This window comes from Seriola aureovittata, chromosome 16 (genome assembly GCF_021018895.1).
Source record: "Seriola aureovittata isolate HTS-2021-v1 ecotype China chromosome 16, ASM2101889v1, whole genome shotgun sequence".
Classification (NCBI taxonomy): Eukaryota; Metazoa; Chordata; class Actinopteri; order Carangiformes; family Carangidae; genus Seriola; species Seriola aureovittata.
The window spans coordinates 16,237,262-16,259,599 of record NC_079379.1 but is presented as its reverse complement, the minus strand read 5'-3'; the positions used below and the strand labels follow the sequence as shown (position 1 = coordinate 16,259,599).

At 40.7% G+C, this 22,338-nt stretch overlaps 1 protein-coding gene across 2 annotated transcripts in view; it reads right to left on the bottom strand.

The window, feature by feature from the left end:
* Nucleotides 1–22,338, bottom strand: part of rapgef5a (Rap guanine nucleotide exchange factor (GEF) 5a) — a 49,594-nt gene that overhangs the window by 19,620 nt on the left and 7,636 nt on the right. Inside the window, exons 2-9 of one of the 2 annotated variants that reach the window (XM_056399103.1) lie at nucleotides 20,596–20,646; nucleotides 18,207–18,313; nucleotides 17,563–17,684; nucleotides 16,158–16,335; nucleotides 10,429–10,510; nucleotides 10,292–10,340; nucleotides 10,006–10,079; nucleotides 6,553–6,741 (exon numbers count right to left, since the gene is read on the bottom strand). In XM_056399103.1, coding sequence (XP_056255078.1) covers nucleotides 6,553–6,741; nucleotides 10,006–10,079; nucleotides 10,292–10,340; nucleotides 10,429–10,510; nucleotides 16,158–16,335; nucleotides 17,563–17,684; nucleotides 18,207–18,313; nucleotides 20,596–20,646 — 852 coding nt within the window. The remainder of the gene's footprint in view (nucleotides 1–6,552; nucleotides 6,742–10,005; nucleotides 10,080–10,291; nucleotides 10,341–10,428; nucleotides 10,511–16,157; nucleotides 16,336–17,562; nucleotides 17,685–18,206; nucleotides 18,314–20,595; nucleotides 20,647–22,338) is intronic. The other variant, XM_056399104.1, reaches the window with a different exon arrangement.

Here is a 22,338-nt window from a genome sequence, read left to right as displayed (position 1 = left end):
ACCAGACACTTCCCCTCAGGTGTGCTGGTGTGTGTCTCGCATTTTCTCCTAAAACCTTCATTTGACTAAATACAAGACATTTTGTATGTTTTTATTTACAATTCTGCCAAGCCATCTGGCCTCATTAACTCCTAATTAACAAATCCACATCCACAGTATTTAAAATACATTTTAAGTACTTTATAACTGTGTTTTGAGGAGGGAGGCTTTCCGTCTGAATTGAGCATCTAAAGGCGCCTACAGCTATCTTATAAGTTTATTACAGGCCACTGTGCAACATGTATTTAAAGTTGGGAACAACATCAAATTTGATGTATGTAGACTGTAAAATGATAACTGAATCTTAAGCTATGACTCAAGTCAATAAACAAGAATAAAATGAAGTCGTGTGTATCATCTGTCTGTGCCACTATAGTAAACAATGAGGCTAAGCAAGACTTGAGCCCTTGTAATAGTGAAAAATCCAAGGAAGAGGAGGAGATGAATGTGGATCCGGTTGAGGCTAAAGAGGCCAAGTTCAGATGTCAATTTTGCAAAAAGGACCCCTGTCTTAGAACCACGACCAAAGATATCGCCCCACGTTTCTTTCACATTGGTCACCTTTCGTCTGGGACAGTCCAAAATCCCAGAGTGTATACCCGCTTTTAGGATGGAGGGTGTTGTATGCTGTGTAGATTGCAAAGCCTAACGAGGAAAATGATGTGATGTGATTTTGGGTTATATAAATAAAACTGACTTATCGAATCAACTTCAGTTCCATGTTCACTGTCCATGTCTACATTAGGGTGATGATGTTGATGATATAACACTGGCAATTACAACACAGAATATTCATATTTATTTTGAATAATTCATAATAATTCACTGTAGGGGAGTTAAGGTGGTTCATACTGTAGGTTAAAAAGAAAAAGAAAAACACTCGCCCACCACTGCAGAGACTCTGATGTTTCCTGTTAGCGGAGCCTCTATCTTGGCTGCGCACTCGGAGAAACAAAACCGGAGGTGTTCGCACTTCACAGCAGCAAAGGGTCTTGTTCATAATTCTCCTTAGAGCGACTTCAAGTTTGATGAGATAACTGAAGCTTCTTATCACGGTGATATTTCAGTACGTCACTCTGCAATTTTCGATTTTCCTTAGTTAATTTCTCAGTTCTGCCATTAACCATCATGAAATTATACAATCATATACAAACACTGCCAGTCGTTCAAAGTGAACCCAATGTGCATTTATCGTTGCCAGTTTATTATGTAATATGCTGAGAGTAAACGTCCTCGGAGATTAGCAACACAAAGATGCGTACAGCTGATAAATAAGGCAGTGACAGCTGATGTGAAGAGATCTGACACTGCATGCCGTTAATTATATTTTTGCCTGGCACCCAGACCACACCCAGCGGCCCAGATGTGATGTCAGGATAACAAGTTTGGTGGATAAAGGGGAGATGCCATTAGACCACCGTCATCCAGGGTTCAAATACAGACCAGGAAATTTCATAACAAGTCTCGTCACTTTATCTCCGCTGAACTTTCCTGGCTCTCTTCACCAATAACTTTCTAATAAAAGGAAAATTGCCCCAGAAATACAATGAAAAAAGAAAAAGAGAGAGATTATGTAACTATAACTTCTCCCAAAACAAAGGAGAGTAAATGTTGTGCTGTGCTTCTGATAAAGTGGCAAACTGTAGATCTTTCCGATAACACAGTTACTCTCTTTACACAGATGCCAAGAAAAACAACTCTGAGCCAAGACTGGAAGAAGGTGGAGTTATAACACATACACACGCTCAAGATCAAAAAGCTTCAAGAAAATGCAGCAGAACAAAAGTAGAACTTGCAACACTGTCACAGTGTCTTCACAACTATAGTAAATTCACATGCATTCATACACACAAATAATCTCTAAAGAATTAAGTGCAAACAGCAGTTCCAAAGAACAACATTAATTTAGCCTGAGAAAGAATGCAAAACACGCAGAGGAAAAATATACAGAAGTAGGAACTTGAACATTGTAGAAAGGAGGGGGTCAGAAAGTTATGCAACACAGACAAAGAGAGAGAGGGAGCAAGAAAAGAAAGCAAGATGAAAGGCAAGACACCAGGACAGAACGCGAGAGACACGGAGAAGTGTGGGGAAGAGTGAGAAATACAAGAAGTGACTGAGGATGAGATTGAAAGACGTTTGAATCCAACTGTCATATGGGTTTTATCCGAACTTTTAAATATCCCCAAAATCAAAATCCTAATAAGGGAATTTCCGAATGTTACTAAACAGATCTATGAGAGGAACAGAATAACCAAATCTAAATGATCAAGTTCAGGATGTTCTTGTTTTGGTCTCAGCTAACAATGGAAATATGTAAGGCTTTGATATAAAGATGAAAACAAATACATGAAATTGACAATTATGTAATACTCTATGGGGAGTTGGATATGAGCTGGAGTTGGAACATGATGTTTCTGGGAAGTTCAGAGGGGACAGAAATTATTTTCTTTATAAACAAAAATGAAAATGAGAGACGCTAACCTGCATAAATGTTTCTGTGAAATCATTACTCAGGACAGTCATTCGTTCCCCGTCAACAGGTGTGTCAGTCTCTTTCCTTCCTTTCCTTTCCCCATCCCTTCCTTCAATTCAACCATCTGTACTTCTACCTCTTCTCCACCCTTCCCTCTCCACAATCTGCCTCTCTAAACTTCTGGAAACAGTTTTTTCTCTTTCCTCGCTTCATCGCATTCAAGCCAAGTCTCCCTCTCTCTATCTCTGTCTTTGAATGGTCAGATTTTATGCTCTAGAGGTTTGGATTTGGGAACAGAAAACAGAGAGCAGGGGACATGTACTCGCTGTGTGTCTCACAGGGTTATAACCTGCATACACATTTCTCTCTCTCACACACACACACACAACACACACACACACACACACACACACACACACACACACACACACACACAACACACACACACACACACACACACACACCACACACACACACACACACACACACACACACACACACACACACACACACACACAAACGAACTGAAAGAGTTCAATTTGTGCACACAAAATAAAAAAAGGAAGGACGCAGCATATATTCAGCCTTTTACATGATCAGGACTTATGGGCCAGAAAGGCTCCTTTATCCCTTCTATATCCTTCGCTCATTCACTCAGTCCGTCTGTCTGTCCTTGTTTCTTTCTCTCTCTCTCACACTACAATATGACATATTGTCCAGAGGAAAGGTAGGCCTCATGGAAAGCCTAAAGGAAGCACTCTCTGTTCCCTTCCTGTTCCTGTGGGTGTGTGTGTGTGCATGTGTGTGTGTGTGTGTGTGTGTGTGTGTGTGTGTGTGTGTGTGTGTGTGTGTGTGTATGTATGTGTGTGTGTGTGTGTGTGTTGGTGTCTGTGCTGATAGTGACCAGGCCATATCTGTGTTGTGATAGCTCTGAGCCTGATTCCTGGAAATAATGGATAAGAATATGAAAACACAATGCTTTCAGGTCAGCAGCACACACAAGTGCAAACTATACATGCATATACACAAGCATAGTATGATTTGTAACTATAACTATTAGGAACTAACACAAGATGCTCAAAAAAGTCCGCCTGTGTGTATGTGTGCATCATCATGCATACTGTGACCTTGTATAATCCCTCGTGCACTCTGACCTCTGGTAAACTCTGATGGCTGAATCAAATGCAGAAAAGCACAAGTGCAGGTCTGAAGTGACTAGAAGGCAGAGATACACTCAATGCACACATGAGTTATAGCACTATGGAAACAGCCCACACCGGTTTGTCAGAGCTTGAGTGTCATGGAAAAAAAAGGAAAGTAAAAAAAATGAAATAAAATCACCATGACAACCCAGTAAAATGAGAGTGGTCTTTGTGGTGAATCAGGCTGGTTGCTTGGTTTTGGTTTTTGCTACATCCTGCAGCCTAAGATGGACAATGAGCCGATCATCAAACCTATGATAAACACATCTTACACTTGTTTACATTTGTGGTGCCTTGTCGGAAAACATCTTCCCCCCTGCGCACTTTTAGAAATGATTATAGATCAACATGTGCTTCCTTAACGAAGACTAAAGAGCATCTTTTCAAGCCCATACGCCTGAAAGAATCATTTGGTTCATTTCCTTTTACACTTTAATCATGACCTTTGTGAACCAAAGCGCTGCTTGATGAAACATGACTGATGATTTTTACATTATAAGACAATCCAACATCCTTACAAGCTAAATACATACGGTCAGGAGAATAGAGCAGGGAAAATACATTTTTTAGAAGATATTTTAAGTAGTTTGTTAATATCTTCAGTACATTTGCCAATCTTTCTCCCCCTCTTCCTCCTTTTGGCCATACATGGTTTTCACTGTTTGCACAAAAGTGACAGAGAGCCATCACGGTGATGACAGCTCAGTACCTGGTCATGTATGGAATAACATGACCATATATGGTGTAACATGACCAGGTAATGAGTTGTACTTTATATATTATAATATTTGCATATAACATAATCTAGCAAATATTACACATATTTGTTGCCTCCCCTTCCTCTGATAAAATCATGCTGCAATAAGTCTGAAATGTCAATGTTTTGTACTTTTTTGCACTTGTGTTCTAGTATATGGACGTGCACATATAATCATCATCTTTTTAAGAAGATTTTTGGACAAAAGCCTTAAATAGAAATGGACGAAAAACTGTCATATCCTTCATGAGCTGCTGATGCTGCTTCTATTAAAAGAAAAACAAGAGGCTGGGTCTGATGTTTGCTCCTATTTTATCTGACCTGAGAAAAAGCTCATTTTCTGACGTTTACTTTAACCCAGGCAACAGAGTCCGCGTGTGTGTGCAGACTGAAGGACCTTTGAACAACATGGGCGTTCCATCATTAACCTTTTAACATTTCAATACTGTTCTCAATGTTTCCCCCAAATCTCATCTGTTAAAGAAAGGATTGTTTCCTCACTCTGTGACAATCAATCATTTTTATCTGGTTGTGTCAGGATTCTTTAAAGCTATATATATTTCTATACATAAAGCAAAGACAACACAATTTTTGTGTATACTTTCCTACAAATTTCCCTACAACCAACCCCAAAATATGTTATTTCTGGAAACATCAGGGTCTGTACTTGTATCTAAAGTATTTGAAGAATTATCAGAGGAGTTCTAACAATAATTTGCTGTTGGTACAGTTGCATTTTAAAAAGGCAGAGGGAACAACATGAGAAAATTCAGATGTTTACTCACTTAACCATAATGATTTAGCAGTAAATAAAAATATAAGCTCACTGATCATAATATGGCAAATTTTAAAATATTAAATAATATTCATACTTTTTGGAAAAGTGTGACCGTTGTGAGGTTTGTCCTTATGTGACTAAAATTAATTTAAGATGACTAAGCGATACGTCATGAGATTTAAGTCAAGCTAAAAGTGGGTAAATTGTTTTTATTATTTCTCTACTGCATCCCCGCTTTAACAGCACTGCATAAATATTTGTCTGTAGCTTTATACAGTGCTAATGCTGTTGTAAAATACAGTATGTTTTACTTTCGCATGTAAGGAATGAAAGTAAAATCACAGACACTTTGGAAAATCCCCAAGGCTAGGCTTCAGTCAAACTCACCAAGCTGATATGTGGTACATTTCACAAACACACGCATTGTGATGTAGGGTGAAATCAGACTGCATTTGCTTCATTTCCTGCCCTCAGGTGTACGGTAGAGCTGGATTATACAGTACAGCGCTCCACTAACACCCCGCTCATTATGCGCACACACTGACTCAGCCTGCCACAGTGCCAGCAGTGCATGAACATACACACACACAATCTCCCACGCATGATTATAAGCTGTAGCCATCACACACACACACACACACACACACACACACACACACACACACACACACACACACACACACACACACACACACACACACACACACACACACACACACAGTACTTGACAGACTGTAAAAAGGGTATGAGATCGCATAGCACTAAGCCATTATTAACAACCACATTAGACAAGCAAGAGAACTGGTGGTTGTTTAATCTCAAGTGATCTTAATGAAGGAAAGATATGTGAGTCTGCAGCAATAACTGTACTGAGGTGTGTGTGTGTGTGTGTGTGTGTGTGTGTGTGTGTGTGTGTGTGTGTGTGTGTGTATATATGTCAGTGCACAGACGTGTCCTCATGTAGACGATTTACAAAACTGAGCAGGTATGCTGTAAATGTGTCTGTCCTTTAGATTGACAGCAACACAAATCATGATGGTCCTGCTGAAGATCCCAGAGCCCACACTGTGAGTAACTCAGACCTGAAGCGTGTGTGCGCTTAAAAGTGACGACAACAATGACAGCATTTACCACATGATGACGTCCATTACTCTCTACTCATTCTAACCATATAGCCACAACTCGCTTGGCAGATTACATGGTGAGAGACCAACAAATTCACAGAACATCATCTGTCATATCACTTGAATAGTATTAATGACATTTTAGAATATCACACTTATCACACATTTATACTCACGGCTTGGTTCCTGTCAGGCAGCCGGTAGTTGTGGTTCTGCAGCAGCCGACAGCCGTCCTTGGCCAGCCGCTGAACGGCCTCCAGCCCCAGGCGGCTGGTCAACTCCTCACGGCCACATACAGTCCCCATCCCTCCGCCACCGCCACCACCGCTGCCGCCACCGTCCCTCAACGCACACACCCCGCCCAGCTGCAACACAGGAGGCATGAAGACATATCTCAACCCACAGTCCCAAGACATGGTGGAAACACTCAAAGTGCTTTTGTGGAATGGAGGAATGCAGGAAAGTTCAGTGTTTTTGTCCAAGGGAGAATGAACCCAGTGTGGGCATAATCCAGAAGCATGCACTGACACGTTTTCAGTTGCCCCTTTATGTCCATGTGAGGAGAATGAGAAGAATGAGAAGAAACGGTTATCCTGGGTCTATCTTGTTCTCTCTCCAATTCGTCTTTGTCTCTTATTCTTTCTATCCATTACAGTCTGTAATTCCCTGTATCTGTTGCACTTCTCTCTTTGTCTCAGTCTGACTGCTCTGTGTCAGAGGATCTGGCAGAGAGTGAGTGAGTGTGTGTGATTAGCAGTATAAGTGGGCGGGAGTGTGTGTCTGTGTGGGAAGAGTGTGTGTGTTGGTGGGTGTGCGGCTGTCTCCTCCCCTCTATAGTTGGGACTTGGAAATGTGTGAACCATCCTGAAGTAAATAAAAGTGTATAAAGTGTATGAATATAAACGTCTAACAGTTATAACTTTAAAAGAAGAGAATCAAAAAGAAACAAACACTAAGACAGAGAGACATAAAGTGAAAGCCATGAGAACAGCAAGAGACAGAGAATATATTTCATTAAAAGAGCTGCAGGATACTGGAGTAACTAATAGCTCTGTCCTCGGAGAAACTTTGACAGAAAACATGACTGTGTGTGTGTGTGTGTGTGTGTGTGTGTGCTCCCTTGGGTGCTGGTAGTATGATGGTTATCACCAGTGGCGGGTAGCCTGGTCTGTTTATTTTCCTTGGAAGAGAGAGAGAGAGGGGTATTTCATTTGGCTGCGAGTTGAGTAACCCTTCCTGTGAGCTCAACTATCCCACAGTGCCAGGCTCTAGCAGAGGGTAACACACACACACACACACACACACACACACACACACACACACACACACACACACACACACACACACACACACACACACACACACACACACACACACACACACACACACACACACACACACACACACACACACACACACACACACACACACGATGGCATACTCCCATGCTTCATTTTGTTTACTCCCCCCAGTGACAGCTCTTATCTGGAAGAATAGCTACGTACACACTGACAGAGACATTATATCAGAGCTATAGTCCTGTGTCCCTTGCTGCTTCCTGTTAACCTGTTTTCAGCTTCCTGTCCTAGACACAGAACACACACAAGATAAACCTGTCTGTGTGTTTGTTTTTTCTTTGAATGCTGTTCTTTCAGGCTGAAAGATACTGAAACTAAATTAATCTCCATAACTACTCTGTACATCAAGGACCACAAATTAAAGAAGTCTTGGATTTCCTTGTGTCATCCTTGACATTTCGTAGTTGTGTGCAATATGGGTTCCCTGGCTCTTTTCTCCGATGTGCTGTTTTAACATGCTCGGTCTATATTTGTCAGCGAGGCTTGTCCCTGAAGCGTGAAATCCACTTGTAAATACACATTAATGTCAATGTTTATTGGCAATTTATCTAAAATGTATGCATTTAGTGACTTGTCTCAACACATACACAGCAGTTTGTAGTTTAAGAGTTTAGTTCAGTTTAAGAGACGGAGGAAAAGAGAGAGAGAGAGAGAGAGAGAGAGAGAAACAGAGGGAACAAGTCTTGGGTTGTTAAACCTCAATTCTGTCTCCTCCTGCTCTCTGTGATGATAAATAGTGCATTTTAATGCAGCCAAATTCACAATATATATGTTCTAAACCACCACTTGTTTTAAATTTTTGCTGTCAGACAACAGAACAACAAATAGCTTACTATGTTAATTAGCAGTCATTACACTGCAGATAAAATTCCCATTTTATGATCATGATAAAGTCAATTAAAATTAACAAAAAAAACAGCTGTGCAGTGAGCTTGTGTGCACTGACATTTTAAGGGAGCGATCGTAAAGAAAGGTTGTCGTATTAAAGTGCAGCCACGAAGCATCTGTTACCACATCTAAATGTTTTCAACATGTTTTCAGCTTGTAAAACATGAAACAAATGTCGACAAAGCAACTCTAAGAGCAAATGTTCTGCTTCTGAAATGTTCTCACTGGACTCTGAAACCGCAGCGCAGACCAACCTGAATGCAGTCAAGCAAAATCCGGAGGTCATACGTAAGGGGTCACAAAATGATTACTGGGGGTTGGAAACAAGAAAAAACATTAGAGCTTATTTTTTTAAACTTTCCTCTCGTCTTTGACTACGTCTTATTAAAATGTCAGTTTCACCACTTCAAGCCTCTAAAATTATTCAAATACTGGAAATTCAGTTGCTCCCAAAGTAACAGACAAATGTAGCCAGTGACGAGAGGCGGAAAGAAGCCATTTCTTTGTATTAAGTGTTCACAAGCCAAAAAATGTGAACCACTGTACTGTATGTGTAATTGTGTTTAAAAGATGCTCTTTTTTTCTGTCCTCCTCCTCGCTCCTAAGCTCTCTGGTGTAATCAGAGAATGAATAATTGATGGAGAAAAAGAGGTTTCCACTGTACAGAGATGGGACCAGAAAGCTAACAGGCCTCCCCTGCACTCTGCTCTGACCCCATTTTCTGTGTTCAGCCACCTCCTGGAGATACGCACATGAACACACACATACACACAACTTGCAGTCAGTGACCTTTAAAAGAGAGCAAGGTAGTCAGGAGAAGCCAATTACTGTATTATCTGTTATTATGGACGTCCAAAGCTGATCTGTGTTGGAGCCAATTTTAATTGGACAGTGTTGGTCATATTCAGCCTGAGCCATCTCCAGGCTTTTGTTTAGAGCGTTCTGGGTACGACAGCTGTCAAAAACACTTTGATGTGCCCTGTTAAAAACACTGAAACCTCCTCCAAACACACTTCACCGCAACAAGTAAGCAAGCTGTGGAGCAGCATTAACAAAAAAAAAGCTTATTCCATTGATATTCACAATATCAGCATGAGTTTCTCAGCAGAGGTTGAAACAGCAACCACTCTGCATGTATTTCAGCAACACTTCACAGGTGTACCACACCTCTACAACACTGCTGCTCGTTAAAAAACTGCATTTGACCTTTACTTTTTTTTGTTTATGCTGGGTATGGAGAGGCTGTCCAAATCTTCCTGCCATAACAGCTCGAGGTGAGACACATCACTCTCTCCCTCTTTAGTATTATACCAAAACTATAAGCTTTGTGTGTACGAGTGTAAGCGTGTATGTAGAGTATGTCTTCCCATGTGTGTGTATTACCGGGCTGCTCTCTTCACTGGGTGTGCGAGGCTCCTGTTGGCTCGTCTCTGTCGTCTCAGAGTCCTGCTCTGATACTGCAACCAATCGTAGACACAATCGATTAGACTGACAGTTCTCTCTCATTACATTGTCTTTGTAACTCCACATTTTCATAATGCAGATGGAAAAGAAGAACACGCCAGGAAAACGTCTCAGGACAACACACGCACACACGCACGCACGCACGCACGCACGCACGCACGCACGCACACACGCACACAAACACACACACTAAATGTATACTTACAAGCTTTGCGAGTCTTTCGGGCGAGAGCAGCCGCCAACTCACTTTGTACCTGTTGGAGAAAAATATACTCATGATAACACCCAGCATTCACTGGTATAATTTATATTTCATATATTGATTCACATGCACACACTGACCGTAGATGTGAGCCTCTCGAGAGCTTTCATCTGGAGAATCTCACTGCAGATGTCCCTGTTGCCCTCAGAGTCCTCCTCTGACCTTGGAGACAAACACACACACACACACACACACACACACACACACACACACACACACACACACACACACACACACACACACACACACACACACACACACACACACACACACACACACACACACACACACACACACACACACACACACACACACACACACATTTATTTGCAAATGACAAGTGGACAAGTGCATAATTCTAAGCAAACACTGTCCAGAGAGAAAAGTTTCATGCAGAGCTTTGGTCCTGTCTACACTGCCCCCTGGTATGCCAAGAGAAGACTTACAGCCTTTTTAGCTGGATGTTTGTATCAGTGGACCTTTTTAAAATCAAATGATATGAATTGACTTTTTTTTTATCATTTACTAAATTAAATAAATACTTTGTGTGTACATCCAAATGGGGGGGGGGGGGGTTAACAGTGGTTCCCCAGTGGTTGCTCACTGGTTTCTCTCCAGTAAGGCAAATCTGACTGCAAAAATAGATTTACTATACAAGTGATAGATACAACTTGACCATTTTTATTGAATCCTGCACCAAAACATCTTGAAACATGATCAATACTATAATAATTAGTTTGAGCCATTAATCGAGCCAAAAATGAGAAATACCGTCTGGTCCCAGTGTCTCAAAAAGTGAAGAAAAAACAAACAATTTAAAGACATCACTCTTGGGTTTGTAGTGGGCAAATGACATTTTGTAGACTAAACAGATTTACTGAAGAAAGTAATTTGAAATTGCAGCTGTAAACATGATATACATACAGCAGATGACTGTTTTTGTGTGAATACTTTATATTCAGGAGAGTCGTATTTGCCCGTTTTATTTTCCCTCCCATCTGTCTTTCTAGTTCTTCACAGCTCGCGTGTCTTTGTATCGAGCATCTCTCAGCAGCCGACTTCTCTCTTTCATGTGGTTTCATTTAAAATAGCTCCCAGACACACCCTTCTATTGATGTTAGTGAGGCCGTGTGTGTGTTTGTGTGTGAGTGCGTGTGTGTGTGTGTGCACCGATGTGGTGGCTGTGTGTACATGTGTTCAGAATGTATATAGATGTGTTACTCTTGTTGTCTATTTTTTTTTTCAAACCTGAGTGCATCTGTGATTACATTTGTGTATGACTCCATTTTTGTGTGTGCGTGTTTGTGTGTTTGTGTGTGCTGTATAAACAGGTGGATGTTTTAGGGTAAACTCTGCATTATTCCCACAGCAATAATACAAGGTTATAGAGTTTGTCTTCAACAGCAGCAGACTGCACCCGAGGGCCCCTCATCTAATATGTTCTCTTACAAAACCACTGTTTGGATTGGTCTCCTGCACACTGCCTCACCTCTGTACAAGACAGGCGCACACACACACACATACACACACACGCACGCACGGGCACACCCTCCCTCTTTCTCTCTCTCTCTCTCTTGCCCTTTCAAGTGCACACACACACACACGCACGCATGCACACACACACACACTCAGTCCAGCATGCACACACATGGGCCAATTTGCATACAATTTGGATTTTATCAACAGATCCCAGTGGCACTAGTAATAGTTGTGGAGGGAAGAAAATCTAGCCCTGTGTGTCAATGCGTGTGTGTGTCTGTGTGTGTGTGTGTGTGTGTGTGTGTGAGTGAGAGAGTGTGTGTGTGCGTACACTGTAATCTGATAAGGGAATGATAGATGGTAAAGCAGGAGAGATGGTGATAACACGTAGCCCTCAGCCTGACACTGCAGTTATCGGCTCTGACACAGACAGAGAGAGACATAGACAGGAAAAGAAAAAAGAAAAGAAAAAAAAAAAAGAAGTTTGGTGGTTGTGCTTTCCTTTCAGTATTTATGGTGAAACCGACTCATCTCCACTCTGTTAAAATAAGATGACTGATGCTCAAACCTTTGGCAGAGCTGGTAGAACAATGGAAAAGTATCAAGTTGTCAGTGCAGTTTAATGTTGGAGATTTTGTTAATGTTTTTGTATTTTTTTTATTTTCTCAACAAATGCCGGAGTTCATTTGTGGATCATGAGATGTACAAAGTCTTTTCTGGGCCATCATGCTAAATTTATTCTTCTTGGGGTCATTAAGTTTTAGTTTCAGCCAGTGTTCATTTGGTAATTTGGTGACTCACCATGAGCCTGAATGTACCAGAGCTGGAAGAGAGACACAGTGGGAGGTGTGTCACCAATCATTAAACAGCGCAGAGCAGTATTAATAGAGGATTAACATGGCACCGCCTCCCAGTTCAGACCACGTCAAATATGAATGCCACAAGTTATAGTCAGGTTTTGTGATGTTTCATGACTCATGATTCATGGTCACTGTTGTAGTGCACTGCACAACATCACAAGGTAAAAAATACCTGGTATTTAGTTTAAATCATGGCTAAACTTGACATGGACTAAACCTTAAATGAACGAATGCGGAGTTTTCCACTGCAAGGGCAGTGTACATAGTTAAACTCTAATGTCCGCTCCTTACACAGCTCTTCTAAAAAGCACTTTATATGCAAGTTTTGTCCTTACTGTAATGTGAGGCAAAGTGGAAGCGAGAGAATCGGAGTGAGAGAGGCTTCCTTGCCAATAAAGCTAAATAAAGTGAAACCAAATTGAATTCAGATGGCAGTAGAGACAGCGAGGGAGAGAGCTGTTTTTTTTATAATGGTAATAGTTGACTCACTCAGGTAAATTAACAACTGCCTGGGTACATGTTTAAAATTCATTCAAGGTGCTATGACGCATGAAGCCCAAATTTGAAGCCTTCTTGAAACCATTAGATTCTTGTTAAATGTGTTTCCAAAAAAGAAAGAAAATCAACATATTTTCCTGCCAAGCACTGCAGTGAATGATGAACAATAAACTAATAAACTGCAATAACCATGATGTGCCAGGTAGCAAATGTTATTGTTCAGAGACAGCAATCAGACACAGCAATCCTCTGAGACACACTGGCAGTGTTTACAGGAACTGAATAATGACACAAACTAAGAAACATCTTCTGCACATGATGCAGAAGAGGTAACCCATCTAATTTGTAGCTTGTTGTTCATTTGCCTTCACTAAAGCAGCAGGCACAAGAAGGGAGTTTAATAATCAGGTATTGTTGCCTCATCATGTATTAAGTTATCAGTATCAATTTAATGCTGGCCTCATTAGATTAAACTGCAGGAAGAGATGGGGAGTCATAATTCATGAGGGGCATCAGCATCGATTACACCTGGCTCCATTTAAAATCTTGCTGCAGCACCTTCAGAAATAGCATATTACTATAATTACAAATTTGGCAACACAGGCTGATAAAAAGCATGTGTCCTTGATTCACGCATCAGCACCATGAACATAAGCTCAGGATGCGAAACCTGTTCCAATCACATGTGGTATCTCCTGATTGGATTTCATTAAATACTGTAATAGATGACCCTCCCCTGTTGCAATAATCATTAAGGATAAAGACTTTTGGAACAAGCACTAGAGCAGGCACACCATATTTGGCCAGGTTTTACCTCTGCCATGGAGGTGATGTTTTCACCCATGTATGTTTGTTTGTCAGCAGGAAAAAGTGCAAAACCGATTTACACGGAAATATTTTTCTCTGAGGTCGGTGCTCTCTGAGTTTAAAAAAAGTATTGATTTGAATAACTTTATTTAAGTCATTACATTTTATTAGCCTAATGATTATTCTATACTCCATGTTTTTACAATTTGAAAGAGAACTACACTTACAAGCAAGTATAGTGGGGTCCAAGCACCCAAGCGCAATTTGGACCCTGAGGGTTACCGATCCAAGGAGATCAAGCACGTTTGGGCCGTCTCAGACCCCCTCAGTCAGTGAACGTTGCCGGGATCTTATTTATATTACTGCCGTTTATGAGCCCACTGGTAATTCTATCTCCTTCCTTCAACATTAATGGATCAGCGCATTAAGCAAAGCACCATCAAGTCTCTTGGAAGCAGGCAGTGGAGTTACATCAGGTGTTTCCCCTCACAGCTACAGCTACTTTTCTCCTTTACACCATCGAGAGTGAGAAAAAGAGGACGAGATGCAAGAGGGGAGGGTGTGAGACGGAGAGAGAGACAGACAGACAGAGAGGATGCCTGCAGAGAAATGACACGACAGTCAAAGAGAGACACAGACAGCAGCAGGGTCAAAGTGACAGACAGAGTGAGAATGTTGAATACAAAATCTCATCCATGTCTGATCTGCAAAAAATAAAACAACTGCATGTTTGCAGGTGCTGTTTCAAGCAAAATGATCAATATTCTTAGGATAGCGGGAATATTGTCATTTCTGAATTTATGAAAAACACTACATGATAAATATATGCAGACCCCTTTGTCATGTAAATTCTGGTCTTTTTTTTCAGCTGTCTTCTGTCACAACAGAGGACTACTGGTAAAACATGCCTGGGAAAAAAACCAAAATCCCTCAAATGAAATCTGTTAGAAACTTGCTAACATGTGTTTGCTGGGTAAAATGCCAATAACCCCCATCTCTTCCACCCATTCCTCTGCACCCTGCCAACTTGTGGAAACACTGTGAGGAGTATGTATGTCACCTACTATAATCTATATAAAGTAACTGATGGAGAACATGTAAGTGTACATAGAGTATGATACATGAGATTTATAGTAGTAAGTATGACGTTCAATTCCCCTCGCCGTCATGCTCTATCCCTGGTGTCGGTAAATACACCCTTTGAAGTTGACACACAGATGAATGTGTTGACGTGTGCTCTTGTTCCTTTGCTCTCCATATATACTCTATTTTTTCGTTACCCCCACCCCACCCGTCTCACACTCCCTCTTTTTCTCTGAGTGACAGATTGAGTTCAGTGGCAGCCTCAGCAGGAATCCCACACACACAAGAGCAGCAAAGCAGGGAACTCTGGCTGACACCACTCCACATGTGTGTCTTTTTAAGTGTGTGTGAGTGTGTGTCAGAGCCCATCTTGTGTATATGAGCAGATCGCATCATATGTTAGTTGTTGTGTCTGAGTGTATTTCTTCTGTGGATGTGGAGGTGTCTGTGCCTGCACATGAATGTGTCTCTCACATAAGCTGATTGAGGATTTAGAACACTGAATAGAGATTAGGTTTCTCACTGGGATTTCATGAAGATATTGGTCTGTGTGTGTATTTATCTTGCAAGGACAGGAATGTACTTGCAGGAATGCCCAACATTTCCACTAAATCAAACAGAATCACTCATCTCTTTTCACATTAAGCCATCAGACAGATAAATGACCTCAATAATGAATCTACACCGGAAGCCTGTCACTTCAACTTTGATATTTAACCACAGCAATGAGCTTCCACTTCAGGTCAATGGAGATCATCCTGCACATCACAACTGAGTCACATTCACCATCAGCTATGATCAACATTCTGCAACAGTTTCACTGCTTTGATGGGGCATAGGCCAGGGAAGGACCCATTAAATTTCAATGCAGGTTTTTCTTTTTAAATGTCTCTTGTATGTTGTTTGACATTGGCCTCAGCGGAGGTTTGCAATCTCAGAGTGCCCGTCTAGTTTCGTGCTGTTCTCTATGGTTCAAACTTGAACTTTTTTGAAAAAGTGACAGACTGACAGACATACAGACATACATACATACATACATCCATCTCAGCATAACTTGCAATCAGATTTTATTGGACACTTACGGGCTATTGGCCCCTCCTCCAGACCGAAACTGGACATATGGGGCGAGTTGTAGGAGGAGCCTAACAGCCTCAGGCCACTCCCCCTCATTGGAGCGAAACTCACAGGAGGCGGAGTCACACTCCTCAAAGCTGAACTGGTAGTATGAGTTTGAGTCAGAAAACACCACCCGCTGGTCCACTGGAGGAAAAGCAGACACACAGATAAACTCACCAAAATGAAATGTAACAAGAACTAACCTCATGTTGTGTATCAGACAATAGTTTGCCTATCCTGCATCATAATCAGCAAGTGACAGTCTATGCTAGAAAAAAAAAGGAAGTGAATAAAAGAAAGGATGTATGTATCGTATTGTTTATAGATCAAATTAATACACTTAATGTACGATTGATTATTCCTTATTCACATTCATATAAATCACGGTCAGTGAAGAGCCAGAGGCTTGTTGGCAGACAGACATTGTTTTGTCTGTGCTGCCACATCCCACTGAGGTAAATACTTTAGTCAAATGTATTTTGAATGTGGGTGAAAGCCACTGATGGGGAGTCAATACTTGAGAGTAAATGGGAGTGACCTGAATTATTATGGATTGTTATCATAAACACTGACAAAAAGAAGCGATGAACATTGCTAGTTTAAACTGAACACTTCTTAGTTCTAAAGAAAGAGCAGAGACACAGTGCCCACAATAAAACCTGGGTGAAGTCTTTGTATCAGTTCTGGTGGATTAGCCAGACCGATGAACTGCACCTGAGCAGGGCTGTTCATTACTGAAAGAAACTGTCTTTGAATATTATGCTGTTAGTATATGAAGTATATGTTGTCTTTACAAAGATGAGTAATGTAACATAGTTTCTATATAATTTTCTCTATATCGGCTCCACTGAATACAGAAACAGGTATCATACGTAGGCACTGTCAGTGTGCTTAAAATGAATAGTTTCTCAGGAGGGGTTTGGTGTGTCGTAAAATGTCTCCAGTAAATAATGAATGAATGATGTTTAGGGCAGAATAATGACAGAGATTATTGGAAGGGTGCTTGGATATACAATGCAGTGAAGACCGGTTTCAGTGCAATTTTACCTTGTGGAAAGTTAATCCCAAAAAGGTAATATCAATATCTTTAATAGACAAGATCTCAATTCAAATCAGGTTTATGTGCTGAGCAGGTGAAGGAGGCGAATTCATCTCTCTGTTCAGCTGGAAATTACCTGGTGACCTGCTTCATCTCACACGTCTCTTTAGAGAAGTGTAGATTGTTGCCGCTGTCGCTGCAAGGTGACTATAAATTCTGAAGCACAGTTTGACCCTGGGGCATATTAGAATGTGAATGTGATTGTGTGTGTGTTTTTGAGTGTGTGTGTGTGTGTATGTGTGTGCTTGTATTTTTTTTTTTTTTTTTTTTACCAGACAGCAGGACTCCCAGCTCCAGCAGCACCTGCCAGACACGCACAGCGGTGGTCCGACAGCGCACGTACACACACTGTTCGCACAGCCACTGCACCAGCTCCACGCCCACATAGCTACGCCTGTTAAAATACACACACACACACACAGTTTCAGCACACAAGTCTGGCCACACAGCATTATAATCCACAAGCACATGCACATATACGCACTTCTTCCCCCAGCACAAAGCTTTTCTTTTTTATTTAATCAATATCCATTGATTATTCATTAGTTCTCTGTAAGCCTTTTCCTCTGAAACACTGAATACTTTCCGTCTGCTTTCCCCCAGGATAAACTCCTTTTGTATGTGTGTGGGTGTATGTGCAATGGCAGTTAAGAGTATCTATTTATATTTGCATCCAGATGTTCACATGTTTTTTCCATGTACTGTACAGTGTATGAGAGTGCATATATTCCCTGACGATCTTGTGCTCTGCTATATAATGTCTACGTCAGACTTTGCCCGTCTTACTGCATAAACAACTTGAGTGGCCAATGAGGAAGGGGCTCAACAATGACTGGTGAGTCAGTGTATATGCTTCACCGGACACGTCGATGATTCAGGCCTGCACACAGACGCACAAACACAGGGACAAGTGTACCGTATGATTCTGGCCAGGTGTATCTTGTCTTTAGCTGGGTATGGTCCGTGAGAGAGGAAAGCATTCCTCACAGCCCGACCAGCACATGGGAAACTCTGGGAGCAAGACTGTCACACACACACACACACACACACACACACACACACACACACACACACACACACACACACACACACACACACACACACACACACACACACACACACACACACACACACATCCAAATTAATTTTCAGTCTGAATGCAAATAATAATAATCATGAATGCAATTAAAATGGCAAATATCTTATCATAACATTGTTCTGGACATGAGTATAGGACTGCAGAGAGCTAGTGTGGCTCCATGCGACTGTCATTGACTGACTCACAAGGACAGCTCGATTTCTTTCCCCCTGAGGAATGAAACATTGACTGTGTCTACACGCTCTGCAATAATCCTGCTAGTGACCCTGTCGTAAATAAGACCGGATTTCAATTAAGCTGTTTACGTGGGTTGCTTGTTCTGTTCCATTCATATTCCCCTTTACATGCTACAAAGTAGAGTACACTTAATGACTCGTGAGGCTTTATTCACATTATGTTACGACATTGGAAACAGTGTCAATCCAACCTCAATCTCTGTCCTGTATGGATAATTTGATGGTGTAGCCTTGTGGCTAAATGGGTACAAATTTTGCAAAAGACTTTACTTCACGTCACTACTAATGTTATGGTAATATAGTAGTGCATGTATTAGCTAAACTGACCTACACATTGATTGCAAGAACAGAAGGTACCCTGTGGACCACTTTCTTTTCGATCACTAGCAGCAGATGTTGTTTCTAAGAGTGTGTCCCCGTTTTGTTTGTATCTCGTGTACAAGCAAATGGATGCAAATGCAATGGCACATGGCTGACACAAGATGCATTCTTACAGATGGTATAACGCTGTTCTTGATCGACAGTTTGTATCATAATGTGCCAAGAAACATATAAATGTGCCAGTAAAAGGTAAGCAGGAAGACTGCCAGAAGACAGAAACATACATGTAAACAATGCAGCTTTCAAGATATTTAAAAAGTCAGCTTTGCAAATGTTTTATGAAGTAGGCATTAAGCATTTAAGGGCAAACAGTTTGTTGGCCCTTAAGGATGCACACACTGTTTGGTGAGAGACACTGAATGTAAATATATTGCAACTGTTGGTTTACAAGAAAAACTCAGCTGGGTGCATTAAGGTACCAGTAAGTTATCGTCCTAACCAGCAGATTGCAGTCAATGTAGCAGTGCAATTTTTGACAGAGGCACAATTTCAATTTCACCTGGGTGCCTTAAGCTCTAAAGGAGGTCTCAGATATCAAAGCAGAATTATTGATCATTTGTGGAACAGCAAGATGATGTTGTCAATGACCTTCAAACAGAGAATATGGTTCCAACCAGCCCTCATATTTGACTTCATATCGAGCCTTGATAGACAATTTCTTCAGTTATGGGTGTTTGTTGCTCAAAAAACAAAATGACGTGACAGACAATTGGATCAAATTTTGAATAGACAAATGACAAATGATTTACAACTCTGTTTGATTGGAAGTTTTGCAAAATGTCACAAGAACTAATATCTACCACAGTGTGTTTTTGAATAAATCTGCGCTGGCAAATAGGACTCACAGCTGCACAATCATCTTTAATTGTGAAGTAGCTGATAACAAAAGTTGAGAGTCAAAGAGGTGGAAGGCAGCACTAACTTAAAAAAAACAAAGCACAAATCATTGTCACCATCATCCAACCTAATCAACAAAGTTTATTGATTGAACCTGCCCTCTGAAAACCTGATCAATCAATTCTTAGAAAATATTTTTTCAGACTAATATCAGGGAACAAAAGCTGAAGTCGGAAGATTTAAACTGACTTATTAAGGATTGAGTTTTAGGCTCCTTTTCTGCTGCTTTGGGTAACACATCAATGTTAGGTACATCCATGTCTGCTGAGGCAAGAGATAAAAGAAAGTCTAGTGAAATATGACTAATAGAAAAAACAACAACTGCTGAGGAACAAACAACCAGCCAGACGCAAAGATTTTTTGGCAAATATTTTAAACTTTTCACTTTTGTGGCTAATGTTTTGAGTAGTGAAAGAAAACTATGCTCATGTGAGATATTTAAGCCCTGAGGCAGTGCAGTACTTAAGTGTTTGCCAAACCACAATATAGTGAGGCATGACAAGTTAAGACTCTGTGTGTGTGCGTGTGTGTAGTTGGAGAAACTAACTTTGAAAGAGCTCAAGGTAATATCACCACTGATATCACCTGTATTGAGGTAAAACAAACACACTTTCGCCACACAGCAAAACTAAAGGGATGACATCACCTGTGAGTGAGGGTGCATATGTGTGTGTGTGTGTGTGTTTCCTTACCTTGTGTACAGTAGGTCCAGTGCTCGGTCCAGGGATAGTGTCAGGTGACTGCTGTTGAGACAAAATACACACAAGCCGTCAGAGCCAACACACGATGGATGAAACACACACACAGTAAACACACTGAACAAACAAGACTGAGATGAGAAAGACCAGTTTTACCATTCCTAAAACATTAGTCAGGTTTTTGTTCAAACCAACAGCGGTAACAACCATTGCTCATACTTTCTGGTTTTATTTAGTGGCTTTAATGTGCAGACACTCCTGTTACTGTGAGGCACTGTTGCAAAAATTAAAGAACGTGGCAACCCATTTTTATGGAGAAGAAAAACAATGTTAAGTGCATGATGATTTTCTGACCTAAATAGCTTAACAGTGACACATATTCACACAAGCACACATCAATATGAAACCCCTGCCATATTAAATGATAAGACAACAATAACAATTAATTCATTGGTTCCAGTGATCAACAATACAATGCCATGAATCATTCCAACAGGAAACCGATAATAATATTTAAGTGGCACCATGTCAAATATGTTCATTGTTACAACCATCAGGCCATCATGTTGCAGCCTTTGCCCTGGGCGTATCCACTTTACCTCTACCGACACTAACAGGAAAAAAGCTCTTAATCTTTATGGATTATTATTGTGCCAGAGGAAATGACAGTGTTGACACCGTGGTGACACACTCATCATTAAACACAATGATTATAAGCATTAGATCAAGTAAAGCAGAAAAGGCATTATATTCAGACATCTGTTTTAGTATTTCACTGCAGTGTAATATACAGTGTGATGTAATTTAGCAACGCCTGGGTTTGTCTGCTGCTGAATTAAAATGTTGCAATGTGGCAGTGTTAATTGCAAGATAATCTTAACAGGTTTTATGACTCCTTGTGGTTTACCAAAGTGTATTGTAAAAGAAAAAAAGTTTTAGAAGCTTTTAAAACATGTACTAGTCTTATGTGACATTTATGGCCAGTATTCACTATTACAATATTCATTGTGTACAGACACTTACAGTGATTAAGGAAAAGCGTCATCTGTATCCAGCCCATGGAGGGAAACTTTAAAATGCCTATAAAAGAATTCACCTCTTTGAGACGTTTTCATGTTTAATTATTTTACAACACTAAATCACTGATGTTTGAAGAGGCATTTTGAACCTGATTAACAGAAAAAACCCTGATACCAAATCAAAAAAATCTCTTTGCATCAATATTTGCCCCTTTTACACTGATGCACCTAAATGGTGCAGCCAAATGTTTTTAAAGTTCTCAGTTGAAAGGAGATCACCTGTGTGTAAGCAAGGTGTGACAAGTTACTTTAGGTCAAATACACTAAACATAACATAAAGCAATCCAAAGGGCTGAATATAGTTTGTATTTGCAAGACTATTTTCAGTGTATATGGGTGAGGAAACTATCAGATATTGATTGCTTTGAAAACAACATAATAGTGCACCCCTGATAAAAATATAAACTGTAGAGTCGTATCAGGATGACGATCACGTTCGTTAAAAAACACAGACAGATGAGACACTCCTGCAATAGGAGTGCAATTGGTCTGTGAGTGAGTCAGTTAGTGAAACAGGATCACTGGTATAGTTGTGGGTTTGATTCCCTGTGGATACCTTCACAGAAATCTGAGCCTGTGCTAGCAATCGCTGCTGCCCCTCGCCTCTCACTGGCTGACGATAACAAACCACCAGATGATGACAAATAGGGAGATACAG